The sequence below is a fragment of the Oncorhynchus tshawytscha genome, linkage group LG29 (genome assembly GCF_018296145.1).
Source record: "Oncorhynchus tshawytscha isolate Ot180627B linkage group LG29, Otsh_v2.0, whole genome shotgun sequence".
NCBI classification, from domain to species: domain Eukaryota; kingdom Metazoa; phylum Chordata; class Actinopteri; order Salmoniformes; family Salmonidae; genus Oncorhynchus; species Oncorhynchus tshawytscha.
Window position 1 is genome coordinate 10,104,426 of NC_056457.1, and position 27,318 is coordinate 10,131,743.

At 45.4% G+C, this 27,318-nt stretch overlaps 1 protein-coding gene across 4 annotated transcripts; it reads right to left on the bottom strand.

Moving 5' to 3' along the window:
- Nucleotides 1-1,407: 1,407 nt before the first annotated feature.
- Nucleotides 1,408-26,677, bottom strand: LOC112227977 (macrophage mannose receptor 1). 4 transcript variants are annotated; one of them, XM_042308408.1, is made up of 31 exons: nucleotides 26,479-26,677; nucleotides 25,220-25,621; nucleotides 24,701-24,874; nucleotides 23,693-23,848; nucleotides 21,546-21,659; nucleotides 21,268-21,411; nucleotides 19,077-19,262; nucleotides 17,913-18,070; nucleotides 17,528-17,644; nucleotides 17,233-17,348; nucleotides 16,948-17,096; nucleotides 16,558-16,757; nucleotides 16,262-16,377; nucleotides 15,964-16,045; nucleotides 15,596-15,740; nucleotides 15,310-15,348; nucleotides 14,865-15,028; nucleotides 12,353-12,417; nucleotides 12,031-12,131; nucleotides 11,726-11,865; nucleotides 11,377-11,485; nucleotides 11,048-11,220; nucleotides 10,617-10,722; nucleotides 8,705-8,937; nucleotides 8,176-8,341; nucleotides 7,846-7,998; nucleotides 7,493-7,609; nucleotides 6,975-7,133; nucleotides 6,797-6,829; nucleotides 6,257-6,517; nucleotides 1,408-1,461 (listed from the first exon to the last, which is right to left on the bottom strand). In XM_042308408.1, the coding sequence occupies exons 1-30, from the start codon at nucleotides 26,546-26,548 to the stop codon at nucleotides 6,282-6,284; spliced, it is 4,323 nt and encodes a 1,440-aa protein (XP_042164342.1). In that variant the 5' UTR covers nucleotides 26,549-26,677; the 3' UTR covers nucleotides 1,408-1,461; nucleotides 6,257-6,281. The 4 variants fall into 4 exon arrangements, with proteins under 4 accessions (XP_042164342.1, XP_042164343.1, XP_042164344.1 ...); XM_042308409.1 differs by lacking the exon at nucleotides 1,408-1,461 and having other exon boundaries at nucleotides 5,842-6,517; nucleotides 19,077-19,259; XM_042308410.1 differs by lacking the exon at nucleotides 1,408-1,461 and having other exon boundaries at nucleotides 5,842-6,517; nucleotides 17,913-18,067.
- Between the last annotated feature and the right edge of the window lie 641 nt (nucleotides 26,678-27,318).

Sequence of the window (27,318 nt, forward strand, 5' to 3'; positions counted from 1 at the left end):
CACTATGTTTGAAAATAGTGCTACTCAGTAATGTGTTATGTTGAATTTGCCCCAAACAAAGCACTTTCTATTCAGGAGAAAAAGTTAATTGCTTTGGCACATTCTTTTTGCAGTATTCATTTAGTGCCTTGTCGCAAACAGGATGCAGGTTTAGGAACATTTGGGGTATTGCGTGTAGGCCAATGACACAAAATCTACATTTAATACATTTTAAATTCAGGCTGTAAGGGGTGTGAATACTTCCAGAAGACACTATATATAGAATGTTCCCCTGAGTAATGGAAAACTGGACATTACGGGTAACATTACAATAATGTTCTCTCTACCTAGAATTGTTAGCTTGGATTACTCTTGTCACAAGGGGTTTTATGGCTGATTTAAGATGAAAATCGTCAACCGTTTTATGGTCAAACCGTAGTAATTTTTTATTTATTTACCTCTTGAAATGGGAAAACATGTTTTTTATGAAGTTGATCATGTACTCTTAATGACAGAATGTTAAAATTAGGTGAAATCCAAAGTTTTTTGGGGGGACTATGTCACACTTCTTAAAAGTCACCGAAATTGGTGGAACGATCCAATAACCTCTTTAATCTGCCTCGTGATGATAGCTGTGTTTAAGTGTACCTCAATTACTGTATATAGTTCCAAACATTTTGTATTAATCCTCTAAATGCACCTGGATTCAGTATGTATTGATTTAGCATGCAATGTGTGAGAAGTGTGAGTAAGAGTATAAGGTCTGTAATGCTCCGGGTGTCGTGGGTGCGGAGTCAAATGCAGGAGACAGAGAGTTCAATGCTGTGCGTCTTTTAATGGCACCAACGCACCACAGGGTGCTCACAAAAGTTACGTTCCCAAACACAGGGAATCAAAATGTACAATGGGAAAAACACGACCAGGCAAAAACACGTACCTCGACAACAGAGCCGAAGGTTACATAGAAATAATCCCGCACAACAACCAGGCGGGCCGGCTGTCTAATAAAGACAAACTAATTAAGCATACACAGGTGCTACCACTAAACATACAAGGAGGGGGAGGAAAAACAATCAGTGGCAGCTAATAGGCCGGTGACGACGACCGCCGAGCGCCACCCGCCCGGGAAGGGGAAACACCCTCGGTCGGACTCGTGACAGTACCCCCCCCCCCTGACGTGCGGCTCCCGCAGCGCGCCGACACCGGCCTCGAGGTCGCCCCGGAGGACGAGGTGCAGGGCGATCCGGATGGAGGCGATGGAAATCCCTCAACATGGAGGGATCCAAGATGTCCCCCACCAGTACCCAGCACCTCTCCTCCGGACCGTACCCCTCCCAGTCCCTGAGGTACTGCAGGCCCCTCACCCGGCGTCTTGAGTCCAGAATGGCCCGGATCGTGTATGCCGGGGTCCCCTCGATGTCCAGAGGGGGGGGAGGGACCTCCGGTACCTCACTGTCCTGCAGGGGACCAGCTACCACCGGCCTGAGGAGAGACACATGAAACGAGGGGTTAATACGATAATAGGAAGGGAGTTGTAATCGATAACACACCTCGTTTATTCTCCTCAGGACTTTAAAGGGCCCTACACACTGCGGACCCAGCTTCCGGCAGGGCAAGCAGAGAGATAGGTTTCGGGTCGAGAGCCAGACCCTGTCCCCCGGTACAAACACGGGGGCCTCACTGCGGTGGCGGTCAGCACTCCTCTTCTGCCGTCCACTCGCTTGTCGTAGAGAGTCCTGGACGGCCCTCCAGGTCTCCTTTGAGCGCTGTACCCATTCCTCCACCGCAGGAGCCTCGGTCTGGCTCGGATGCCATGGTGCCAGGACCGGCTGGTACCCCAACACACACTGAAAAGGGGACACGTTAGTAGAGGAGTGGCGTAGTGAGTTCTGAGCCATTTCAGCCCAGGGAATGTATCGTGCCCACTCCCCTGGCCGATCCTGGCAATACGACCGCAGAAACCTACCCACCTCCTGGTTCACTCTCTCCACCTGCCCATTACTCTCGGGGTGATAACCGGAGGTCAGGCTGACAGAGACCCCAAACGTTCCATGAACGCTCTCCATACCCGAGACGTGAATTGGGGGCCCCGATCAGAAACGATGTCCTCCGGCACCCCGTAGTGCCGAAAGACATGGGTGAATAACGCCTCCGCAGTCTGTAGGGCTGTAGGGATACCGGGCAACGGGAGGAGACGGCAGGACTTAGAGAACCGATCCACAATCACTAGAACCGTGGTGTTCCCCTGAGACGGCGGAAGATCGGTCAGGAAATCTATGGACAGATGTGACCATGGCTGCTGTGGAACGGGGAGGGGTTGTAGCTTCCCTCTAGGAAGGTGCCTAGGTGCCTTACTCTGAGCGCACACTGAACAGGAGGAGACATAACCCTTAACGTCCTTAGCCAACGTAGGCCACCAATACCTCCCCTGAAGGCTCCCCACTGTCCTCGTCACCCCAGGGTGACCCGAGGAGGGTAGGACGTGAGCCCACCGAATCAGTTTGTCCCGAACACCAAGCGGCACGTACCTTCGCCCCGCTGGACACTGAGGAGGCGCGGGTTCAGCTCGTAACGCCCGCTCGATGTCCGAGTCCACCTCCCATACCACTGGGGCTACCAGCTTTGAGGCGGGAAGGATGGGAGTAGGTTCGGTGGACCCATCCTCCGTGTCGTAAAGGCGGGACAGTGCGTCAGCCTTTACGTTCTGGGAGCCCGGTCTATAAGACAAAGTAAACCGGAACCGGGTGAAGAAGATGGCCCACCTTGCCTGACGTGGGTTAAGTCTCCTAGCTGCCGAATATACTCCAGATTCTGGTGGTCGGTCCAGATGAGAAAGGGGTGCTTAGCCCCCTCTAGCCAGTGTCTCCACACCTTCAGAGCTCTAACCACCGCTAGCAACTCCCGGTCCCCCACATCATAGTTACGCTCCGCTGGGCTGAGCTTCCTTGAGAAGAAAGCGCAGGGGCGGAGTTTTGGTGGCATACCCGAGCGCTGTGATAGCACGGCACCCACCCCAGCCTCGGACGCGTCCACCTCCACTATGAATGCTAGAGAGGGGTCCGGATGCGCCAACACGGGCGCATCAATGAACAGCGCCTTCAACTTGTTGAATGCTCCGTCCGCCTCTGCTGACCACTGCAACCGCACCGGGCCCCCCTTCAGCAGTGAGGTGATGGGAGCCGCTATCTGGCCAAAACCCCGGAAAAACCTCCGGTAGTAGTTGGCAAATCCCAAAAACCGCTGCACCTCCTTTACCGTGGTCGGAGTCGGCCAATTACGCACGGCCCTAATGCGGTCACCCTCCATCACTACCCCCGAGGTGGAAATGCGATATCCCAGAAAAGAGACGGCTCGTTTAGAGAACACGCATTTCTCAGCCTTGACGTATAGGTCATGCTCCAGCAGTCTACCAAGCACCTTGCGCACCAGAGACACATGCGCGGTGTGAGTGGCCGAGTAGATCAGAATGTCATCGATATAAACAACCACTCCCTGCCCGCACAGGTCCCTGAGAATCTCGTCTACAAAGGATTGGAAAACGGCTGGAGCATTTTTTAACCCATACGGCATGACGAGGTACTCATAGTGGCCTGATGTAGTACTAAATGCGGTTTTCCACTCGTCTCCCTTCCGAATACGCACCAGACTATACGCGCTCCTGAGATCCAGTTTTGTGAAGAACTGCGCTCCGTGGAACGATTCCACCGCCGTAGCGATGAGAGGTAGAGGGTAACTATACCCTACTGTGATGGCGTTTAGACCTCTATAATCGATACACGGACGCAAACCTCCCTCCTTTTTCCTCACAAAAAAGAAACTCGGGGAGACGGGTGAAATGGAGGGCCGAATGTACCCCTGTCCCAGCGACTCCGTGACATATGTCTCCATTGCCAACGTCTCCTCCTGGGACAGCGGGTACACGTGACTCTTGGGAAGCGCAGCATCTACCTGGAGATCTATCGTACAATCCCTTCCCGGTCAATAGGGTGGTAATTTAGTCGCTTTCACTTTACTGAAAGCGATTGCCAAATCGGCATACTCGGGGGGAATGCACACCGTGGAACCCTGGTCTGAACTCTCCACCGACGTAGCACCGAAGGAAACTCCCAAACACCTTCCAGAACACTCCTCTGACCACCCCTGGAGAACCCCCTGTCTCCACGAAATTTTAGGATTGTGCCGGGCCAGCCAGGGAGTCCCCAGCACCACCGGAAACGCAGGCGAATCAATAATAAAGAAACTGATACGCTCCCTATGATTCCCCTGCGTCACCATGTCCAGTGGGACCGTGGTCTTCCTGACCATCCCTGACCCTAATGGCCGGCTATCTAGGGAGTGCACGGGGAAAGGAGAATCTATCGGCACCAGCGGAACCCCTAACTTAAGGGCGAGTCCGCGATCCATAAAGTTCCCAGCTGCGCCTGAATCGACTAGCGCCCTATGCTGGGAAGAGGGAAAAAAGTGAAGGAAAAAAGTTAAGACAAACATGTGGCCAACAGGGGGTTCTGGGTGAGTTTGATGCTGACTCACCTGGGGTGACCGAGAAGCGTTCCGCCTGCCATCTCTACTCCCAGATGGACCCCCCCAGCACCGATCAGACGTGTGTCCTCTCCGACCACAGTTGGTGCAGGGAAGGCCTCCTCCTCCGGTACCCCTCGGCGCAGCCCCTCCCAACTCCATCGGAATGGGAGCGGAGGGGCTGGGTGGTGGAACGCACAGGACCCTCTCTGAACGCCCGCGGGCAGCCAGCCAGCAGATTATCCAGTCGAATGGACATGTCAATCAGCTGATCCAGTGACAGAGTGGTGTCCTGACACGCTAACTCCCGGCGGACGTCCTCTCGGAGACTACACCTGTAGTGGTCCATAAGGGCCCTGTCGTTCCACCCAGATCCGGCTGCCAAGGTCCGGAACTCCAGCGCGTAATCCTGGGCGCTCCTCCTCTCCTGCCTGAGATGAAATAGTCGTTCTCCCACCGCTCGGCCGTCTAGAGGGTGATCAAACACCGCACGGAAGCGGCGGGAAAACTCTGGGTAATGCTCCCGCGCTGAGTCTGGGCCATTCCAGACTGCGTTCGCCCACTCCAGAGCACGACCCGTGAGGCAGGAGATGAGGACACTCACCCTCTCTGCTCCTGAGGGAGTGGGTCTGATGGTGGCCAGGTATAGCTCCAGCTGAAGCAGAAACCCCTGGCAACCCGCCACCGCTCCATCATAAGCCTTCGGTAGCGTCAGACGGAGGGTGCTGGAGTCGGGAGATGGGAGTCCAGAACCGTGGGTGCCGAAGGTGGAGAGAGGAGACCACTCCTCTCCCATCTGTCCATTCTCTCCATCACTTGATCCATCGCGGATCCGATCCGATGGAGGACGGTGGTGTGGTGGAGAACCCGTTCCTCCATCGATGGGAGAGGGTTGGCTGCTGCTCCTGCTGACTCCATTCAATTTTAATAGGTGCGGGATTCTGTAATGCTCCGGGTGTCGTGGGTGCGGAGTCAAATGCAGGAGACAGAGAGTTCAATGCTGTGCATCTTTTAATGGCACCAACGCACCACAGGGTGCTCACAAAAGTTACGTTCCCAAACACAGGGAATCAAAATGTACAATGGGAAAAACACGACCAGGCAAAACACGTACCTCGACAACAGAGCCGAAGGTTACATAGAAATAATCCCGCACAACAACCAGGCGGGCCGGCTGTCTAATAAAGACAAACTAATTAAGCATACACAGGTGCTACCACTAAACATACAAGGAGGGGGAGGAAAAACAATCAGTGGCTGCTAATAGGCCGGTGACGACGACCGCCGAGCGCCACCCGCCCGGGAAGGGGAAACACCCTCGGTCGGACTCGTGACAAGGTCAAAGACATTTGTTTCAAAACTTTATTTCTCTCTCTTTGAGCATATATTTACAATATAACTTTGCAAAAACAAAGCAAAGTACAGTGGTTGTATTTTGAACTTTAGTTTCACACACCAAATAAATCTGTACAAGGCTCCATTAAACCAAACAAAATGACTGTTGTTGATTCTATAATTTGTGCAAGGGTTGCATATGCAATCTTAGCTGTACATCTGGACTGTATCCTTGACAACTGATGCTGATATGCACAAAGTGCATATAATTTTCACCCATTATTTACAGAGCAAGAACATTAACGAAAATAATACGTGAATGATTTCAGATTTAGTTGCAATCTCAGAATTGGTAGGCCTTAACACCAGCAGCATGCTTTTGGGGTATTTTTCATATCAAAACTTGTCTCAAAAGTGTTTTCACCTGTTGGTGGTTCTTTGTGTCCTGTCTAAGCTGTTTCGTTCTGCTCTATGTTGGCCACCAGGCCCTTGGTATCCACAGTGGCTGTTGGGCGGATGGGGTTGTTGAAGTACAAGGTGTTGTCGAAAGTACACTCTCCCAGGACGGGGGTAGGTATCCGTTTGCGGAGTAGGAAGGCTCCGAGTCCTACCACTGTGATTATCACCAAGACGACTGCCACAGCGATGCCGGCATAACCATGGGGAGCTTCCTCCACTAGGGGAGCTAGAAGAAAGGAAGTCACAGTGTTATTGGCAAAATTATTGGTGGGATTGGTTTTAGTCCCTGTATAATGTTCAGAAATGTGGAGTAGAGTGAAGTTGCCCCTAGACGCTGATCTTGGGTCAGTTTTGCATTTTCTCCACTAATGGTTACGGATTGGGTGAGGGGAAACTGATCCCAGTACTATGCCCTGGAGCCAGAAAAGCATTGATTTGACTGTCAAAACTGATCAAATGTATCATTCTTTACGCTAACCAATTATATCTGCTGTGAGACACTCACCAGCAACTGGTTGCTTCTCTGTTGGTGTGATGACTGCAAAAGAAAGAGATAAAGTTGTTCACAAAACATAATTGCAAGACAATTCTAAGTTGATACAACAAACACAGGATGACTTGAATAATGACTCTGATATCATCCCATCTTAAATACTTGAATCTATCAGCTGAGTCCGACTCACCTTTGGCTGTTTTGCAAATGTACGACTTGTACCGGTTGCAGCTGTTAGTGCTCCACAGACCACTATCAGACTGGATCTCCACACATTGTTCACTCTTTGGCATCCCTTGTTTCCAGTTGGTATAGTCCACCACACTGTTGTCAATCCACATCCAGTCGCCTGGAACAAGAACATTGGGTCAAACCTATATCCTTTGACATGGGTGATTCATTGTCATTGAACAACTATAAATCAATAAACATGGTTGTGTAAATGGAACATAATCTTAGAATTGCAAGAGATGGGTAGGTACTGTACTTGCCATTTGTTCATTTAAGTTGATGTTGCTAGTTAAACATGTTTTATATTCGAGAGAAAAGGCCTTTTGAGCCAGCGGCCTCAATGTTATGGGTTGTCAGTAAAATGCACTGATAGGGTTTCAAAATTCCGGTAATTTTTCAAGAATTCCTTGATTTTCCAGAAATCCTGGTTGGAAATTTTGGGAAATTTCGCAGAGTTTTATAACCATAGGTACTGACCTTCATGGCTTTTGTGCATGCCAATCCAGAATGACTTGGATCCATCCTGCAGTAGCTCAAGGTTCTCCTGGATGAATCTGGCCTCCAATGGATCCTCGACACTCACCAGGGATGCTCCTGTTGTCAGAGAAACTTACTACCCGTATTCATCATCACCATCAATCACTTTGAATTTCTTGCATTCAATTAATGAGTTCATGTGCTCTACATTCAATTAAAACATTGGGTATGTCCCAAATAGCACCCCAGTTCCTATGTAGTGTACTACTTTTTGACCATGGAATAGCATGCCGTTTGGGACACAACAATTGTGGTCTGAATGACAGTTGGTGTGAAGGAGAAGAAGTGTGTACCCATTCGGAGACATTCCACAGTGGCGTGGGCCCAGTTGTCCACCACAGAGTTGAGGAAGGCGTAGCAGTAACCCCTGAAGGGAACCCACGTCTTGCGTTTCTTGGGCTCGGGGCAGTTGCCAGGGAGCTGAGGGGGCTGGCTGGGGGCTATGTCTTTAAAAGAGGCCAGAGAAGTTCACATACTGAAGTTGATGTACATGAGATGTATATGGTCAATGTTGGTAAAACTGATACATTACTGCATACCACATTTTTAAAAGACACACTTTTGGATTGATCAAGCATTAAACACAGACTTTGTGGGTAAATGGAGTCAAGGCCTTGTCTGACCTGGTGATCTCTTGCACAGTGAGGAGTAGGTGTTACTACAGTCGCCTGTCTTCCACTTGGCGTCTGTATCCATGTAAACACAGGCCACATTGTTCTTTGGCTCATCTTCGCCCCATTTGGTGTAAGATAGAGGCCAGTTATCCACCCACTTAAAACGCCCTTCAGTCTGAGAGACAGAGACAAAGACAACAACACACAATGGGGGCAAGGTCCAGCTGAAAGCTTGCAGCTTTTCAAACACAAAATCACTTTGGTTTCTTAAATGAACACGTCAGAGTAGGAGATCCAATGGATAACAGTGGGAGATCATATCAATGCTAAGTCCTCTTTGGAGCTGCACTAGCTCTTAAACCAAAGCCAGAGTCCAACAAGTTAGGTCATTTTTTAACTACTGGGCCTTGTAAAGAGGAAATTGAAGATCACAAATCTCCATATTTATAGTTAGTCTGATCAACATATTGTCTAGAATATTTGGTCTCTGTAACCCAAATGATTGGCATAGAGCAATGTCAATACTAAAGACTTTTACCAAGTTGTTGTTGAGGCCGATCCACATGGGCTCATTGTATTTGTGGCTCTGCATTGTGATGAAGGCCTGGGTGATGGGGTTCAGGATGCTAGCCAACTCTGCATCATCTGCTTTACATTGCCTCTGGGCCTCGTCCCAGTTCATCTTCTGGACCACCAGTTTGAAGGAGTCATTTCCCAGCTTGTAGAACGTCTTCGTTGACTCTGTGGTGGCAGGGACCACAATCTGAGAATCTGAAACCAAAGGAGACTTGTTGGAGGGGAACCTAAAGAGGGATACTCTTTGGACCACATAACGAAGAATTGGAATTGAACAGCCTCAACTAGGGTTATCGATAACTTGCCAAAAACTGGCAGGTTCTCCAGATATGCTGTCCGGTCCTCTCGCAGTCTCTATGGGGGTGCCACAGGGTTCAATTCTCGGGCTGACTCTTTTCTCTGTATATATCAATGATGTTGCTCTTGCTGCGGGCGATTCCCTGATCCACCTCTACGCAGACGACACCATTCTGTGTACTTCCGGCCCGTCCTTGGACACTGTGCTATCTAACCTCCAAACAAGCTTCAATGCCATACAACACTCCTTCCGTGGCCTCCAAATGCTCTTAAACGCTAGTAAAACCAAATGCATGCTTTTCAACCGTTCGCTGCCTGCAGCCGCACGCCCGACTAGCATCACCACCCTGAATGGTTCCGACCTAGAATATGTGGACATCTATAAGTACCTAGGTGTCTGGCTAGACTGTAAACTCTCCTTCCAGACTCATATCAAATATCTCCAATCTAAAATCAAATCTAGAGTCGGCTTTCTATTCCGCAACAAAGCCTCCTTCACTCACGCCGCAAACTTACCCTAGTAAAACTGACTATCCTACCGATCCTCGACTTCGGCGATGTCATCTACAAAATAGCTTCCAACACTCTACTCAGCAAACTGGATGCAGTTTATCACAGTGCCATCCGTTTTGTTACTAAAGCACCTTATACCACCCACCACTGCGACCTGTATGCTCTAGTCGGCTGGCCCTCGCTACATATTCGTCGCCAAACCCACTGGCTCCAGGTCATCTACAAGTCCATGCTAGGTAAAGCTCCGCCTTATCTCAGTTCACTGGTCACGATGGCAACACCCACCCGTAGCACGCGCTCCAGCAGGTGTATCTCACTGATCATCCCTAAAGCCAACACCTCATTTGGCCGCCTTTCGTTCCAGTTCTCTGCTGCCTGTGACTGGAACGAATTGCAAAAATCGCTGAAGTTGGAGACTTTTATCTCCCTCACCAACTTCAAACATCTGCTATCTGAGCAGATAACCGATCGCTGCAGCTGTACATAGTCTATCGGTAAATAGCGCACCCATTTTTACCTACCTCATCCCCATACTGTTTTTATTTATTTACTTTTCTGCTCTTTTGCACACCAATATCTCTACCTGTACATGACCATCTGATCATTTATCACTCCAGTGTTAATCTGCAAAATTGTAATTATTCGCCTACCTCCTCATGCCTTTTGCACACAATGTATATAGACTCCCCTTTTTTTCTCTACTGTATTATTGACTTGTTAATTGTTTACTCCATGTGTAACTCTGTGTTGTCTGTTCACACTGCTATGCTTTATCTTGGCCAGGTCGCAGTTGCAAATGAGAACTTGTTCTCAACTAGCCTACCTGGTTAAATAAAGGTGAAATAAAAAAATAAAATAAATAAAAATTTGCACTCATTTAACACCGAGACATGAAGGTTAGCTAATTGGCCTACCTGGTTAAATAAAGGTGAAATAAAAAAATAAATAAAAATAAAATGCTGCTTGGAAGATTTACGGATTTCTGGAAAACCTGGAGATTGTGAGAAAGTTACTGGAATTTTGCAAACCTAGAGCAGCCTCACTGAACTATGGCTTCTTCTCACCAATATTCCTTTTGCAGATGAAACCACGGGATACTAAGCAGTCCTCGACCTTCCACATTCCTGCCTGTTTTTGAGAGCTGCCCACCAGAACTACACAGTCAAACACCTGGAAGAGAGATTGGGAAGGAGATGAAAAGGTTAGATCCCTCTTCAGAATTCTCATTTGACTGGTTAAGGCTGTTTTGCATTTGGATTGATTGACAATAAGTCAATCAAAATCCCAAAGCCTAACATGTAAAGGTTCCCAAACCCAGATTGAAGGCGCAGTTCTGGATTAAAAATCATTCTCAATAAAGAATCTTCCTTGAAAGTAGATTTTAGTCTACCTACTTTCAAGGGGGATTCTCTATTCAGAACAATTGTTTATCTGTTTCCAGGAAGTCACTTAATCTGTGATCAGCAAACAGTTATTTTTACTGTAAGTCTTGTACCTCTTCCATAAATGAATATCGTCCGTCCGGCACTGACGTTGGATGCCCTTTTGCCCAGTTGGTATAGGAAACCCCTCTCCCCTCTGTCCATAGGAAGCGCATCTCCGAGTTGACGTCGTTCAGACCTATCCAAATGTCCTGGGGATTCCCAAGCATCTGGGTGGTAAGGAATGCTGGGAGGAAGACCAGTCAGAACAATGAAGAGTCAACAGGTGAATCCATATATACATATATCCATATATACTTATCTTGTCAGCTCGGGGATTCGATCGAGCAACCTTTCGGTTACCCAAAGCTCTAGCCTCTAGAAGGATGGCCTCCTCACCCACCTTGCTCTTTCTCGCTGAGGACAGAGGCCAGGTTCCCTCCCTGGTTGATGCAGTAGGTCCTGGCCTCCTGCCACGGCTTCTTATCGCTGTCTCCAATGAATTTGTAGCACTGTGGAAACATGATGCATCAACACGCTGTGTGTTGGAACATCACACGCTAGCTACTACAGCAAACAAAATGGATTCTATAGTGCATGGGCTCTGGTCAAAAGTATTGCACTATAAAGGGAATAGGGTGCCATTTGGGATGTAGACAATGACTCTCCACACACAGGTCAGCATCACATTGAGTCATCACATGATAAGGAAAGTAGTTTGTGCTGTTGTACTGTAGTAGTGTAGCAGTTACCTTCCCCTGGAAAGCAATCCATTCTGGGACACAACCTCCCTTGGGTACAGTGGTGGGGGCCATGGTCGTGTTAGTGAAACTGGTGGTTCTTTTACAAATGGAGGCCAGCTCTACGCCACAGTTGATGTCATTCCAGTACCCTAGAGATGCAGAGAAACAAAGAGACACAACCCGATATAGACCCAGCTTACAAAATGACATCCTTGGAGCGTCCCCTGAATGTTAGAGAAAGTCCCATGGACGTTGCAGTATAACAACACTGTAACGAGAGCATAACTGCTAAATCCCTCTGGAATTAGACGTACCCATACTCTTGTATATCGTCACACAGTTCTCATCGTTGTTGGCGAAGTTGGGTTCGTTTTGATCCCACGCGGTAAACACAACAGGAGACCCATCCAACCAGCTGAAACATACAGTACACAAACCCAGTCTAAACTGTGAGCATCTATTCAATCAACTACACACCTTGAAAGCACACGTTTCTCCACTCTGCAGAGATTTCAGGCATGTTTACTGGACTGTGACAAACAAAACATGCTCATGCACAAATATCTCTGAAAAGAGGTGGTAGGACTTCAGGTTGTTTTAAATGTCCAGGGAACAGTCATCAGTCATTTTACATACCTAAAAGACTTATCCAAACCAACGGTCATTCCAATGTAATATTGTCCCTCGGATCCTCTAGATATCTGGAAAAAAGTTGCAACTCTTTGAGGAAACAACCATTTCTAGATTGAACATTGAACATTTCAGTGACACTTGTTGTCATCCTGTCATAGTGTAAAATGCTCTATTTTTCAGATCCCAAGAACCAAAGCTTTTTGGACATCACAGGACTGCATATACACAAATATAAACACAACATGTAAAGTTTTGGTCTCATGTTTCATGAGCTGAAATAAAAGATCTCTGAAATGTTCAATAACGCACAAAAAAGCTTATTTCTCTCAATTTTAGTGCACACGTTTGTTTACATCCCTGTTAGTGAGCATTTCTCCTTTGTCAAGATAATCCGTCCACCAGGTAGGTGTGGCATATCAAGAAGCTGATTAAACAGTGTGATCATTATACAGGTGCACCTTGTGGTGGGGACAAGGAAAGGCCACTCTAAAATGTGCAGTTTTGTCATACAACCCAATGCCACAGATGTCTCAAGTTTTGAGGGAACGTGCAATTAGCATGCTGACTGCAGGAATGTTCAGCAGAGCTGTTTCCAGAGGATTGAATGTTAATTTCTCTATCATATGCCGCCTCCAATGTCATTTTAGAGAAGGACTTCCAACCGGCCTCACAACTGCAGACCACTTGTGTGGCGTCTTGTGGGTGAGCGGCTTGCTGATGTCAACGTTGCGAAGAGAGTGCACCATGGTGGCGGCGGGGTTATTATGGTATGGGCAGGCATAAGCTACTGACACTCGAACACAATTGCATTTTATAGACCATGACGATATCCTGAGTTCTATTGTCGTGCCATTCATTCACCACCATCACCACATGTTTCAGCATGATAATGCAAGGCCCAATGTTGCAAGGATCTGTACACAATTCCTGGAAGCTGAAAATGTCCCATTTCTTCCATGGCCTGCATACTCACCAGTTATGTCACCCATTGAGCATGTTTGGGATGCTGTGGATCAACTTGTTCGACAGACAGTTCCAGTTCTTGCCAATATCCAGCAACTTCGCACAGCCATTGAAGAGGAGTCAGACAACATTCCACAGGCCACAATCACCAGCCTGATCACCTCTATGTGAAGGAAATGTGTCATGCTGCATGAGGCAAATGGTGGGCACACCAGATACTGACTGGTTTTCTGGTCCACGCCCCTACATTGTTTTCAAGGTATCTGTGACCAATAGATGCAAATCAGTATTCCCAGTGATGTGAAATCCATAGATGAGGGCCTACTTTATTTATTTAAATTGACTGATTTACTTACAGTATCAGTCAAGTTTGGACACAGCTACTCATTCAAGGGTTTTTCTTTATTTGTACTATTTTCTACATTGTAGTGAAGACATCAAAACTATGAAATAACACATATGGAATCATGTAGTAACCAAAAAAGTTTTAAACAAATCAAAATATATTTTATATTTGAGATTCTTCAAAGTACCCACGCTTTGCCTTGATGACAGCTTTGCACACTGTTGTCATTCTCTCTACCAGCTTCATGAGGTAGTCACCTGGAATGCATTTCAATTAACAGGTGTGCCCTGTTACAAGTTCGTTTGTGGAATTTATTTCCTTCTAAATGCATTTGAGCTAATCAGTTGTGTTGTGACAAGATGGGGTGGTGTACAGAATAATAAGAAGAGATTTGCTTGGGCCAAGAAACACGAGCAATTGTCCTTAGACCAGTGGAAACCTATCCTTTGGTCTGCTGAGACCAACCGCTGTGTCTTTGTGAGACGCAGAGTACATGAACGGATGATCTTCGCATGGGTGGTTCCCACCATGAAGCATGGAGGAGGAGGTGTATTAGTACTTTGCTGGTGACACTGTTGGTGATTTATTTAGAATTCAAGGCATACTTAACCAGCATGGCTACCACAGCATTCTGCAGCGATTACGTCATCTCATCTGGTCTGCGCTTAGTGGGACTATCATTTGTTTTTCAACAGGACAATGACCCAAAACACACCTTCAGGCTGTGTAAGGGCTATTTGACCAAGAAGGAGAGGGATGGAGTGCTGCATCAGATGACCTGGCCTCCACAATCGCCTGACCTCAACCCAATTGAGATGGTTTGGGATGAGTTGGACCACAGAGTGAAGGAAACACAGCCAACAAGTTCTCAGCATATGTGGGACCTCCTTCAAGACTTGGAAAAGTGTTCCAGGTGAAGCTGGTTGAGAGAATGCCAAGAGTGTGCAAAGCTGTCATCAAGGCAAAGGGTGGCTACTTTGAAGAATCTCAAATATAAAATATATTTGGATTTGTTTAACACTTTTTTGGTTACTACATGATTCCATATGTATTATTTCATAGTAGTGATGTGTATACTATTATTCTATTATGTAGAAAATGGTAAAAATAAAGAAAAGGTGTGTCCAAACATTTGACTGGTACTGTATATGAACTGACATTTTTTCATGTTGCATTTATATTTTTGTTCAGTATAGAAGTGTCTACCTGTTTCCATATAAACTTCCTCTCGCTCTCTGCAGTAATGACCACCAGGTCACCAAAGTTCTTTTTACAGAATTCTCTCGCCTCGTCCATGGGGAGATTCTCAGTGTTGAAGAAATACTGAGTGTCGTTGTACTCAATCCAGCCGTCCTTTGTAGTGTTGTACACTGAAAAGGCATGTAAAAAATGAGTACATTTCCTGTTAGGCATTTTTAATAGTACATTTTCACAGAGTACATTTTCTCTTAGTGTTTGTGTTGAACTATGCTTCGCAAACTAAATGATAGAAGAAGGTGTGCTATACATTATGTGCAGTGATTAATTTAACTTAAGGGAAAGGCCAAGAGCTTGAAGGAGAGCAGGGATAGTGAGAAGGAGGAAGAGGAGACAGGAAGTGGAGGAATGAAAAACAGGAAACTGGACATATTCCCCAGATCCTATGCATTACCTGGCTCAACTTGAGTGGGATGGGGCTTTGGGGTAACCCCTGTGGATACCAAAAAAAGTTTGGGTGAGGACATCTGCAAGGTTGAGGTTCAAAATTCTATGTTCATCAATAGTTTCATGACTGACATGAACTGCACGCCCATTGGGCACACACACTGGTTGAATCAATGTTGTTTAAACGTCATTTCAATGAAATGACGTTGAACCAACGTGGAATAGATGTTGAATTGATGTCTGTGCCCAGTGGCTGGTGAAGTCAGTGCTCCAGCAGATATGGTCTACTGTACCTTTGCGAATCTCGCAAATCCAGTCATTGTAGGCATCACAGTGTCGATCATTCCAGTGGCGTCCATAGTAAAACTGGACCTCTGCACATTTTTCGTTATCGTTGTAGTCGTTTGGTTCTCCAAATCCCCAATTCTCATAGCTGAACTGGAGAACAACATTGGAATAATGTTACACAGTAGCATTGTATGGTGTCCATATTAGCCTCAGGCTGAGGCTGTTCTTATATGGACACCATAGTACTGTATGAACTTTCATTCCCATTAAAGACAATGACTGCAAATCAATGATTGAAACAAGAGTAGTGAGTAATAAACTACTTGTAAGGAGAAGGAATATCACAGTAAAGATGAGGTGGCAGGCTACTCACTGCTGATCCATCAGCCCAGACGAAACCTGCAGAAGGATCCAGATTGCTGAGGCCGATCCAGGCTGCATCAGAGGAATGATACCTGAACAGAGAGAATGGAAACCACAGACAGTGGTTATTATGACTGTGTGGTTTTCAACCATAGACAGTGGTTATTCTGACTGTGTGGTTTTCAACCATAAACAGTGGTTATTACGACCGTGCTGATTTTGACTTCAACCACAGACCGTGGTTAATAGGACCACACTGGTTTTGACTGATACTCATGGCAACAGAGACAGTTATGAGGATGACTTACGGAGAGCCGTTCAGGTCTGTGGCACTGTGAATGCTCATCAGATCACCACCAATGGCCTTGCAGAATTCCCGCGACTCTGACCATGACTTCTTGTTTTCAGTCTCTTTTCTGTAAAGCTTATTGAGGGGAGAGAAAATGATTATTGATGAATTATTAATTAATTATTATAATTAAGGATTATCAATGAATTCATGCTCATTGATTAAATTATTAATATTAAAAAACTTCACTTAAATTGACTGATCAAAGTGTTTGTTTCACATACAGAACATGTACAGCATGTTCCCCAACTGTACCTTGTAACAGACATTCCTTTTAGCAGCAGGTGACCACCCAGAAGGACAGCTCAGTGCCGGGGTGGTGGGAGGGGCCATTGTTGATGTGACGCCCTCCGCCATTTTCTTACAGATGTACTTCTCCTTGTTGCTGCAGCTGACTACATCCCATAGTCCCGCAAACATTCCAGTTGTCATAGCTACGCAGCCTTGTTTTCTGTCTTTTTTCAAACACACAGAAAGGCGAGAGAAAACTTAATAGTTTCATTTAGTTCTGACATTTGCCAGGCAGTTAAGGTGTGGGAGAAAGTAGTCCTCTAATACCGCAGACATCATAGCAATGACAGTTCCTGCTACAATCGATCATCAGTTGCTACAATCAATCACCATTGTGGGAAAAGGACACTGTACCTGGCATGCCCACGTTGAAGTGGGTGAACTTGACCTCCGAACTGGTAGTCCACTTGAACGTGTCTATATCCGCCATGTTGGAAAGTCCAGTCCAGAAGTACTTCTCCGGCCTCAAACCCACCAAACTGACCAGGAAGGCATTTTCATACCTACAAACCAACAAACACACACACATTAAATCTGTTATCTGACAACTTATTGATATTATCTTGTCCAGGATGTGACTCAAATAAGTGAGTCAAATATATATTATCCTTATAAAATGGTCATGATGTGATACCGTACCTGTCAGCCACTTCCACCAGGATTGAGTCACTCCGCTGGCAGGTCTGCTTGGCCTCATCAAATGTTTTGGTTTCTGATCCAACGTTGTAGCAGTAAGAACCATACCGGATCCAGCCCTTGATGACAAAAATACAGAAACAATTATCCTCCTACTGGTGGATCTTTGTCAGTCAAGATGACACCATTCTAGTCCTTATCTCGAATCATTTTCAAGCTTCCATTTCATGTGATATAATTCTGTATTCATTAGTTACTGTACTCTCCCTTTCAACAAACAGGAAATGACCTCACTCACCAGCTTACATCCTGGACTATCTTCCTCTGGGGCACCTGCCACCGGTTTGGTGGAGGCCTTTTTCTTACACATGTACCCGTAGGTCTTCTCACACAAATTATCAGCCCACTTCCCATCCTGTGAGAGATTATGGAGTCCACATTGTCACAATACCACATTTATTACTGTGTTGACACCACTGTTAAACGTTGTCATCATTGCCATTGTTAGCCGTAGCATTCAACTAGTGTTCGCATTTATCTAGCGTCAGCATTTACCTAGCACTAGCATATAGCGAGTGTTAGGGTTAGTTATACAAAATCTGTGGTGTAAGCATTTAGCTAGCGTTAGTGTTAGCATTAGCATGAACCTAGTCTGTCCATTGAGGGACCAATGTGAATGTTACCTTTCCTCTGATCAGGACACAGTCCTCCTGGAGGTTGGCACCATGGGAGGGCTCCCCTGTCTGCCAGTGGCTGAATGTCACATGGGATCGGTCTGTCCACTCAAACAGCAGCGCGTTCCTTTGGTCGTTCAGGCCGATCCACAGCTCATCTGTGGCTGCTGAAGTCAAGAAGAAGGACATTAAGAGTCAGAGCCAGGAAGACAGTGATAAACACCTGATATACTTATCGTTGCCTTTGGCTGATCAAATTGACTGAGGTGACATTATTATTATTTATTCATGGAAGCCCAATTTAGACCAGGGTCTCATTCACAATCATGCCCTGAGTACAAACATTTTCACAATGAAGAAAATGAACATTCCAAAGAAAACAAGACGAATAAAAAGTCGACAAGGTACAGTTACAATACCACCATTTCAACAAATGAACCATCAATAAAAACAACTGCAATTCACAATGAATGAATTTAACACCAGCATCCTAAACTGCTTTAATGGCACCAGGAAATCAAGATGCAAGGAATTTTGCAGGTTATTCCAACAATGGGGGGCACTAAAGCTAAAGGAGGATTTACCAAAATAGATAGAGATCTTAGGGGCCTCAAGATTTCAACAACACTGTGACGGGTTTGGTCGCCTATTCTTTTATACTTTAGCGACAAAGCTAGGTAAATTAGAAGCTTGTGTAGTGGAACGTTGTAAATAAAAAGGGAGTAATGAAGTGATCTACAGGACTTCAATGAGGACCAGCCAACGTTTTGATAGAGGATGCAGTGGTGAGTATTAAAATTGTCACCTGTGATAAAGTGAAGGAAATTATGGTAGACGGCATCCAAACGTTTAAGACTAGTGGCTTCTGGAATCTGGTAAATGGTGTCACCATAGTCAAGAGCGGGCAGGAATATTGACGGTACAATCTGCTGCCTGCTATTTAGGGAGAAGCCAGATCTATTTAAAAAAAAAAACTTTTTAACTAGCTCATCCGAATGCTTTTTAAACATGAACTCTTTGTCAATCCAAATACCCAGACTTTTATTGGGACACATCTCAGAATGTTTTTCAAAACTGATAGAAATGACAACCCATGAGAAAGATCATTGTAGTGCATAACAGATCTATCAGATATAGAGGCAATTGTAGCTACAACATGGATAGTGTACTCACTATATCCTGACTGAGAGATGATGAAGCTTTGTTCTTCTATGTTGTGGATGCTGGCCAGGTCCCCTCCATCTTTGTGGCAGGCGGCCAGGGCATCCCTCCACATCTTCTTGGTACGTTGTAGGTAGTAGCAGTGGCCTGCATAGGGAATCCAGTGACTGGTGCAGAAGGTAGGCTGATCTTTTCCTACTGAGGGGGGTAAAAGTTCAATAGTCAGAGAGAAGGTAGAATGTCCAGAAAGAGGTAGACTGTAAGGTTTTATCTGTTTGACCCAAAACAACCTCTGGGTCCATATTCATAATGCATCTCCGGGTGAGAGTGCTGATCTAGTATCAGCCCACCCTGTCCATGTAACCTTATTCATTATAATCTAAAAAGCTAAACTGACACTAGTTCAGCACTCCTACTCTGAGACACTTAGTGAAATTGGGCACTAATATATACAGTGCCTTGCGAAAGTATTCGGCCCCCTTGAACTTTGCGACCTTTTGCCACATTTCAGGCTTCAAACATAAAGATATAAAACTGTATTTTTTTGTGAAGAATCAACAACAAGTGGGACACAATCATGAAGTGGAAAGACATTTTTTGGATATTTCAAACTATTTTAACAAATCAAAAACTGAAAAATTGGGCGTGCAAAATTATTCAGCCCCTTTACTTTCAGTGCAGCAAACTCTCTCCAGAAGTTCAGTGAGGATCTCTGAATGATCAAATGTTGACCTAAATGACTAATGATGATAAATACAATCCACCTGTGTGTAATCAAGTCTCCGTATAAATGCACCTGCACTGTGATAGTCTCAGAGGTCCGTTAAAAGCGCAGAGAGCATCATGAAGAACAAGGAACACACCAGGCAGGTCCGAGATACTGTTGTGAAGAAGTTTCCGGATTTGGATACAAAAAGATTTCCCAAGCTTTAAACATCCCAAGGAGCACTGTGCAAGCGATAATATTGAAATGGAAGGAGTATCAGACCACTGCAAATCTACCAAGACCTGGCCGTCCCTCTAAACTTTCAGCTCATACAAGGAGAAGACTGATCAGAGATGCAGCCAAGAGGCCCATGATCACTCTGGATGAACTGCAGAGATCTACAGCTGAGGTGGGAGACTCTGTCCATAGGACAACAATCAGTTGTATATTGCACAAATCTGGCCTTTATGGAAGAGTGGCAAGAAGAAAGCCATTTCTTAAAGATATCCATAAAAAGTGTCGTTTAAAGTTTGCCACAAGCCACCTGGGAGACACACCAAACATGTGGAAGAAGGTGCTCTGGTCAGATGAAACCAAAATTGAACTTTTTGGCAACAATGCAAAACGTTATGTTTGGTGTAAAAGCAACACAGCTCATCACCCTGAACACACCATCCCCACTGTCAAACATGGTGGTGGCAGCATCATGGTTTGGGCCTGCTTTTCTTCAGCAGGGACAGGGAAGATGGTTAAATTTGATGGGAAGATGGATGGAGCCAAATACAGGACCATTCTGGAAGAAAACCTGATGGAGTCTGCAAAAGACCTGAGACTGGGACGGAGATTTGTCTTCCAACAAGACAATGATCCAAAACATAAAGCAAAATCTACAATGGAATGGTTCAAAAATAAACATATCCAGGTGTTAGAATGGTCAAGTCAAAGTCCAGACCTGAATCCAATCGAGAATCTGTGGAAAGAACTGAAAACTGCTGTTCACAAATGCTCTCCATCCAACCTCACTGAGCTCGAGCTGCTTTGCAAGGAGGAATGGGAAAAATGTCAGTCTCTCGATGTGCAAAACTGATAGAGACATACCCCAAGCGACTTACAGCTGTAATCGCAGCAAAAGGTGGCGCTACAAAGTATTAACTTAAGGGGGCTGAATAATTTTGCACAGCCAATTTTTCAGTTTTTGATTTGTTAAAAAAGTTTGAAATATCCAATAAATGTCGTTCCACTTCATGATAGTGTCCCACTTGTTGTTGATTCTTCACAAAAATACAGTTTTATATCTTTATTTTTGAAGCCTAAAATGTGGCAAAAGGTCGCAAAGTTCAAGGGGGCGAATACTTTAAAGGCACTGTAAATGTTCAGTTTACCCTACCCTACACAACCTGACCTGGTGTTGTTAACCTTGTGTTGCATGGCATTTGAACTAAGTCAAAAATTGTGTGTAGGTCATGACTGTTATGTACTGTATGATTCAACTCTTACCTATAGGGGCAGAGGCCAGAGTAGTGGAGTTTCCTTTGCGACAGATATATCCCAGCTTCTTGGAACATTCATTGGTCTCCCATTTCGAGGCCTTGCCAGCATTCAGGGTTGCACAGCTGAGCCCGGGTTCAGTTGATGGATGTCCTTTTGGAAATATTGACCCATGTGTTTATTAATTGTCTTCCTGCAACATTGGAAGTCATAACATACTTGAACAACCTCAGTTGTTCCCTAGGCTGTAAAGTATAGTATGATGTGTTGCATGCAGTTGCACTCACCTGGGGCCCAGTTTAAATATCTGAATGGGTTTCCATTGCTCCACTGCCATCCAGCCTCAAAGTCTAGGCTATTCAGTCCAATCCACAGAGATGTGCCCAGGATATTGGTCAACCCTGCATTAATAAAAAGCATCACAATACGTCCACGAGAGTAGTGTAATATTCTTAATAAGGAATTGATTGTATCTGATTGATTTATCTCTAAATCAAGGTGAGGATGTAGGTTAGACTGCATTGTAGGACTACATAGGTCTACATTGTTCGTTGTAGGTTAGACTACCATTCTGTATACATCTGGCCCTTCTTTGGACACTGTGCAAACAAATCTCCAAACGAGCTTCAACGCCATACAACACGCCTTCCGTGGCCTCTAACTGCTTTTAAATGCTACTAAAACTAAGTGCATGTTCTTCAACCGATTGCTGCTCGCACCCTCCCGTCCGACTAGCATCACTACTCTGGACGGTTCTGACCTAGAACATGTGGACAACTACAAATACCTAGGTATCTGGTTAGACTGTAAACCCTCTTTCCAGACTCACATTAAGCATCTCCGATCCAAAATTAAATCTAGAATCGGCTTCCTTTTTCACAACAAAGCCTGTTTCACTCATGCTGCCAAACATACCCTCGTAAAACAGACTATCCTAACGATCCTTGACTTCGGCAATTGAATTTACAAAATAGCCCCCCAACACTCTACTCAGCAAATTGGATGTAGTCTATCACAGTGCCATCCGTTTTATCAGCAAAGCCCCATATACTACCCACCACTGCGACCTGTATGCTCTCGTTGGCAGGCCCTCACCACATATCCGTCGCCAAACCCACTGGCTCCAGGTCATCTATAAGTCTTTGCTAGGTAAAGCCCCGCCTTATCTCAGCTCACTGGTCACGATAGCAGCACCCACCCGTAGCACGAGCTCCAGCAGGTATAAAAGCACTGGTCATCCCCAAAACCGACACTTCCTTTGGCCGCTTTTCCTTCCAGTTCTCTGCTGCCAATGACTGGACGAATTGCAGAAATCTTTGAAGCTGGAGTCTTATATCTCCCTCTCTAACTTTAAGCATCAGCTGTCTGAGCAGCTTACCAATCACTGTACTTGTACACAGCCAATCTGTAAATAGCACACCGACTTCCTCATCCCCATATTATTACTTACCCTCTTGCTCTTTTTCACCTCAGTATCTCTACTTGCACATCATCATGTGCACATCTTTCACTCCAGTGTTAATGCGAAAATTTTATTATTTTTAACTCTCGGACTATGTATTGCCTACCTCACTAATCTTCTACATTTGCACTCACTGTGCATAGATTTTTCTATTTTATTTTATTTTGTGTTATTGACTGTATGTTTGTTTATGTGTAACTCTATGTTGTTGTTTCTGTCTCACTGCTTTGCTTTATCTTGGCAAGGTCACAGTTGTAAATGAGAACTTGTTCTCAACTGGCCTACCTGGTTAAATAAAGGTGAAATAAAAAAATTCAAACAAAATAGACTGGCCATAGCGCACATTGGGCAAATGCCCTGGTCCATCTTCGGGCCGGTGTTTCAGAAATGCCTGGGCTGGTTCCTGGTCCCAGTCCTCCCTTGGACAACAGGTTAGACTATACCTCAGATGTAGGTCTGGCCAGGTCTGATGTAGGTCTGCCTGTACATACCTCAGATGTAGGTCTGACCAGGTCTGACTGTACATACCTCAGATGTAGGTCTGACCAGGTCTGACTGTACATACCTCAGATGTAGGTCTGACCAGGTCTGACTGTACATACCTCAGATGTAGGTCTGACCAGGTCTGCCTGTACATACCTCAGATGTAGGTCTGACCAGGTCTGACTGTACATACCTCAGATGTAGGTCTGACCAGGTCTGACTGTACATACCAGAGATGTAGGTCTGACCAGGTCTGACTGTACATACCTGAGATGTAGGTCTGACCAGGTCTGACTGTACATACCTGAGATGTAGGTCTGACCAGGTCTGACTGTACATACCTCAGATGTAGGTCTGACCAGGTCTGCCTGTACATACCTCAGATGTAGGTCTGACCAGGTCTGACTGTACATACCTCAGATGTAGGTCTGACCAGGTCTGACTGTACATACCTCAGATGTAGGTCTGACCAGGTCTGACTGTACATACCTGAGATGTAGGTCTGCTCGTGGAGCTCTACTATACTGAGCAGGTCGGCTCCTTGCTGCTGGCAGCTCTTCCTCGCCTGGTACCAGGTCAACACAGACTGGGTGTTCCTCTGGAACAGGACACCTGTCACTGGGTCACTGTCCCATCCTGAGGACGCTGAGGGGGACACGGAAACATTAAGACACACTTAAGGTGGGAAAAAGAAAGCATCAATAACAGTCCAAGAACTGATTCAAATAGTGTTCTGTTCATCTCTATCACTTTCTGTCATGACAGAACTGCCCCTCATATCTGTGACTATGGGGGCAGTTCACCAGGAACTATAGTGAAAGGGGGCTTCCTTCCTTTTCCTGTCCCAGTTTTGGAGCTGTGTCAGGGGTAACACAGGAATGAGCTCCAGTCAGGATGGAAGGGTAAAGAGACACAGTGCTGCGTCCACAGCTAGGGGAACTAGAGGATGTGTTTGTGTTTTTCTGTCAGGAGGTCAGAGACCAGACCTTTCAGTGCTGAACTGGCCAGTTCTGACCTCCAGCAAGGTCACGGAAAAACAAGAAAATCGAAGAATTCCATGTGTAGCCTCTGTTTTAATGAGGAATCTGTCCCTATCACAGGCTTGGTAGGGTGTTTTATGGCATTGTTTGAATTGGATACCGTCCCCACATCTTAAACCCTGGTCGTTTGCCTTGTTTTTACAGACTCATCAGAGTCTAGTATAGAGTAGGCCACTCATATTAGAGGGTTGTGTACTCCCATGAGTCAAATTGATTTGACCTTTATTCATAAAGCATCCCCGACTAGGAGCGCTGATACAGGAACAGGTCCCCTCTTGTCCTTCTAATGTTGATCTGAAAGGCCAAACTGATCCTAAATCAGCACTCCTATTCTGAGATGCTTGATACATACGGCTCATGATTTTTTACAGGTGTCACCTGCTGATCCTTTTCCTGATCACTGGAAAATGGCAGTAAATGACAAAAAACATAGCATGAATTACGAGACTTGACTCACATTTCGAGGGACAGAAGCCCCACTTCTTGGCTTTATTGTAATCTGTCTCTGTGGCGCACCAGAGCTGTCCATCTGAGCGCCCCTGCGGAGTGCACTCAGCATACCACTTCTCCCCAAACTGAAAGGGGAACTGGCAGGGACTTCCAAAGGCATTCCCCCCTAGTGTGAACACCTCTGATGAAGGGGACAAAACAGTTTGTTACATTTAACATTTCTGTAATGTAGCAGATGCTCTTATCCAGAGCAATTTACAGATAGTGCGTTCATCGTAGGATAGCTAGGCGGGACAACCACATACTGTATCTCAATCATAGCACATTCTTCCGTAATAAAGTAGCTATCAGCTATCAGTCAGTGCTAGTAGGAAAAAAATACATTGTTAACAGTATGAATCATCCCAGGTCAGACATTTATTCCCTGGCTTTAAGAAAGTTTATGACAACAGCATCTTACACTTCTGATTCCTACCTCCAATCTCCAACCTCCAGTAACAGTGAGTGTGTCTTGTAGCTTACTTACCTTGGTAGCCCTTGGAGCAGAGGTCCTTCTGAGTACCATATATCTTCCAACAGCTCCAAGACCCAGATCCCTGGTAGATCATCATATTCTTCTCGTTGCGGTTGCCATAGTTTAAGTGCAGCGCCTTGTCTTTGAGGCCGAACAGGGTCTCGTTCTTACACTGCCAGTACTGGAGCTCGCTCTTCTCATCACAGGGGAAGAGCAGCACTTTGACCCAGTCCTTCAGGTCCTGAGCCCCCAGGCAGAGCTTCAGGGAGATGCTGAGGAGACGAGACTGTGAGGCCCAGCGGAATTGCTGGTTCTGGGACGTGTGGTCACAGGGAGCCACTGTGACTTGACTGGCGCTCACCGCCACCACACACTTGTTGTGATCCTGGTTGTAGATCAGGAAGGAGCTGCTGTCTGCAGCACGGGGGATAAGGTTCTTCTTATTTCTTATTTTTTGTATCTGTTTTTGTTCTACAGTACCTTGTTATTTTTAGTATTACATTGTTATTGATTACTGCATTGTTGCGGTTAGAGCTTTCAAGCAAGGCATTTCACTGTACTTGCACATGTGACATTAATACTTGAAACTAAGGACAATGAAGTGATCTATCCAAGGTCTCATCCTTCTTTCAGGCTCTACAGCTGCTCTCATAAACAGCACTGCAACGCTATTTAACTGTGACATTGTGTCTAATTGTACAGGAACTGTAATTTAAAAATATACACAAATCTAGGTCCAACTACAGTAAGTTGCATAAGAAAGCCTGTGTATGTAAATATTTGTTGTACTTTCTTATTTTCTGTACTTACAGCTGTTATACCTGTTTACAGCATTCAAATTATTTTCAATCAGTTTTAAGAACTCAGTGTATGTAACTACAATTGAAATACTTGTGTTTTTAAGCCACTCAAAAAAATAGGCCACTTTAATGTTTATCTATATCTGAAAGCATCTAAAACGCCTTAAAATATTCTAAACGTTAAGGATTCTAATCTAGCTCGTCAAATGGTTCACTCGTGACTCCTGGAATAGATTCCATCACAATATATCTCGCTGTGTCTGCCAATGAAGCAAAACTTACTGAAGGACCTAGAAATTCTGGATATATATCTTACCAGTCTACAAAAATATTGTTACTTTCTAGCAGCCTCAACCTTGTCTTCCGTTTATTGGTAAAGCATATCAACAAATATAATTTGTAACACTTTCATTATACAGAATGCTTAACCATTGCATGAAACCAATTAAAGTGGAATAAAACCTGACATACCTATCTCAGCAGTGCAGCGCAGAGCATGCATAAGGCACAGGAGCACAGCGAGGGATGGACTAGATGCCATTGTAGCTAGTGCATAGTTTGCTATCCCAGGGCGAAAAGGTGGTGTAAAGTAGCTGTACAGTCCAGAGAGGAGAGAGGGATCTGGCTGTGGTGTATTCAGGTGTCTCTCATAGAAGAACAGTGACACAGAGACATGGATGCTGCCCCCTTAATCCAGCCGATGTGTATCCTGTCACATGGGTTGGCGGAGGGTCGGCCAAAACCTCTGACATCAGGAGAGGAGATGGGAAGGAGGAAATGTGCAGCCACTATTCATTCCCTTATCAGGAGCACACAGGGGACGAGAAGAGCCAAAGGTCTGAGATCAGCCAGCGCATCAATGAGCCAGGCCTCACTCACTTTGATTGGATAAAGTCAAACAAGGACCAGCTCTCAGGGCAACTCTCTATGGACGATCTGTAAAATCGAAATAATGTAAGTAGTCACCAAGAACATGGCCGAAGTCCTTTTGACAACTGAGGAACATCCTTAAGAGTGCCCTTTGCTTCCCTATTTTAAGTAGAAATTGTGCACCAATATTGGATTTTAAAAGCCTGTTATATCAAATGAAGTGCCCTTTAATATAGACCACATGGATAAACTGCTAAAAATCTGCATTTTGACATGTTACTTCCTAGGAAGATTTCAACCCACTTTATACCAACATTTCTCCAAGTTTCGCCATCATTGTAAAGCCCTAGTTATTTTGTTGCTTTGACAAAATCATTTCTGAAGATTATTATTTATTTATTTAATGTGATCCCTTACTGAAAAAAACACATGATCTCACAT

Excerpts from the sequence above, each read along its gene's own strand:
- LOC112227977 (XM_042308408.1), bottom strand. The coding sequence starts at position 26,548 with ATGGCATCTAGTCCATCCCTCGCTGTGCTCCTGTGCCTTATGCATGCT. Across the intron at positions 12,132-12,352 it reads GGTTTGGATAAGTCTTTTAG|CTGGTTGGATGGGTCTCCTG; the intron begins GTATGTAAAATG and ends TGTATGTTTCAG. Across the intron at positions 6,830-6,974 it reads CATTTGCAAAACAGCCAAAG|TCATCACACCAACAGAGAAG; the intron begins GTGAGTCGGACT and ends TTTCTTTTGCAG.